The sequence below is a fragment of the Tupaia chinensis genome, unplaced genomic scaffold (assembly GCF_000334495.1).
Source record: "Tupaia chinensis unplaced genomic scaffold, TupChi_1.0 Scaffold000037_18, whole genome shotgun sequence".
NCBI classification, from domain to species: domain Eukaryota; kingdom Metazoa; phylum Chordata; class Mammalia; order Scandentia; family Tupaiidae; genus Tupaia; species Tupaia belangeri.
Genome location: NW_006159476.1, coordinates 1,585,186 through 1,585,870, shown reverse-complemented (window position 1 = coordinate 1,585,870; position 685 = coordinate 1,585,186). Strand labels below are relative to the sequence as shown.

General features: G+C 50.5%; 1 protein-coding gene across 1 annotated transcript in view; it reads right to left on the bottom strand.

Moving 5' to 3' along the window:
* Positions 1–685, bottom strand: part of LOC114007833 (spectrin beta chain, non-erythrocytic 4-like) — a 41,243-nt gene that overhangs the window by 12,603 nt on the left and 27,955 nt on the right. Inside the window, 1 exon segment of the mRNA XM_027771939.1 lies at positions 453–685. This exon segment is cut by the window's right edge and continues 136 nt beyond it. Within this exon segment, the coding sequence (XP_027627740.1) occupies positions 453–685 (233 nt within the window).

Here is a 685-nt window from a genome sequence, read left to right as displayed (position 1 = left end):
TGGGAGAGGACGTGGCCCCTAAAAAAAAAACCTCTAAAAAAAAAAAAAAAAAAAAAGAAAAGAAATCACATGATTTCTACCAACAACTTGCTGTCTAATTTCTAGCTGCCTCACAGTAAGATTTCTCTTAGCCCTCCCACTGTACTTCCCTTTTGACCCTCCCTTTAGATTTAGGAAAGATTCTCTTCCCAGTTTTAGGGGAACCCTTGTTCAGTCGCTATTGGAAATAGCATCTAATTTTTTTTCTATCAGACTTCCAACACCACTTTTTCCTGCTACTCCCTGATTTCTGAGCATCAGCCACTTTCTATGTGCCCACTATCTAATTGCTTCCTTTTTTGTGGTCTGTTTCTATCTGTTCTGCCGCCAAATTTCAACTTGTGCCACAGCCTGATTCCCTTGGCCACACTCTCTGGGCCCTCCCACCTGCCCTGTGACCGCTGGCACCTCACCTGAGACACGAGGAGCTGCAGGTCATGCTCAAAGGCACGCAGGGTCCGCTGCATGGAGCTGGCGCTGGGTCTTGGCTCAGGCGGCGCGGTCAAGCGGGGCAGCCGTCTCCGCTTCTCCTCTATCTGTCCCTGAAGCTCTCGGGCGTCACTGAAGAACTTGTGCAGCTCCCGAGAGGCAGCCAGCAGCTGTGCCCCGGTGCCCATGAGCTCCAGAAGATCGGCGCAAGACCCAT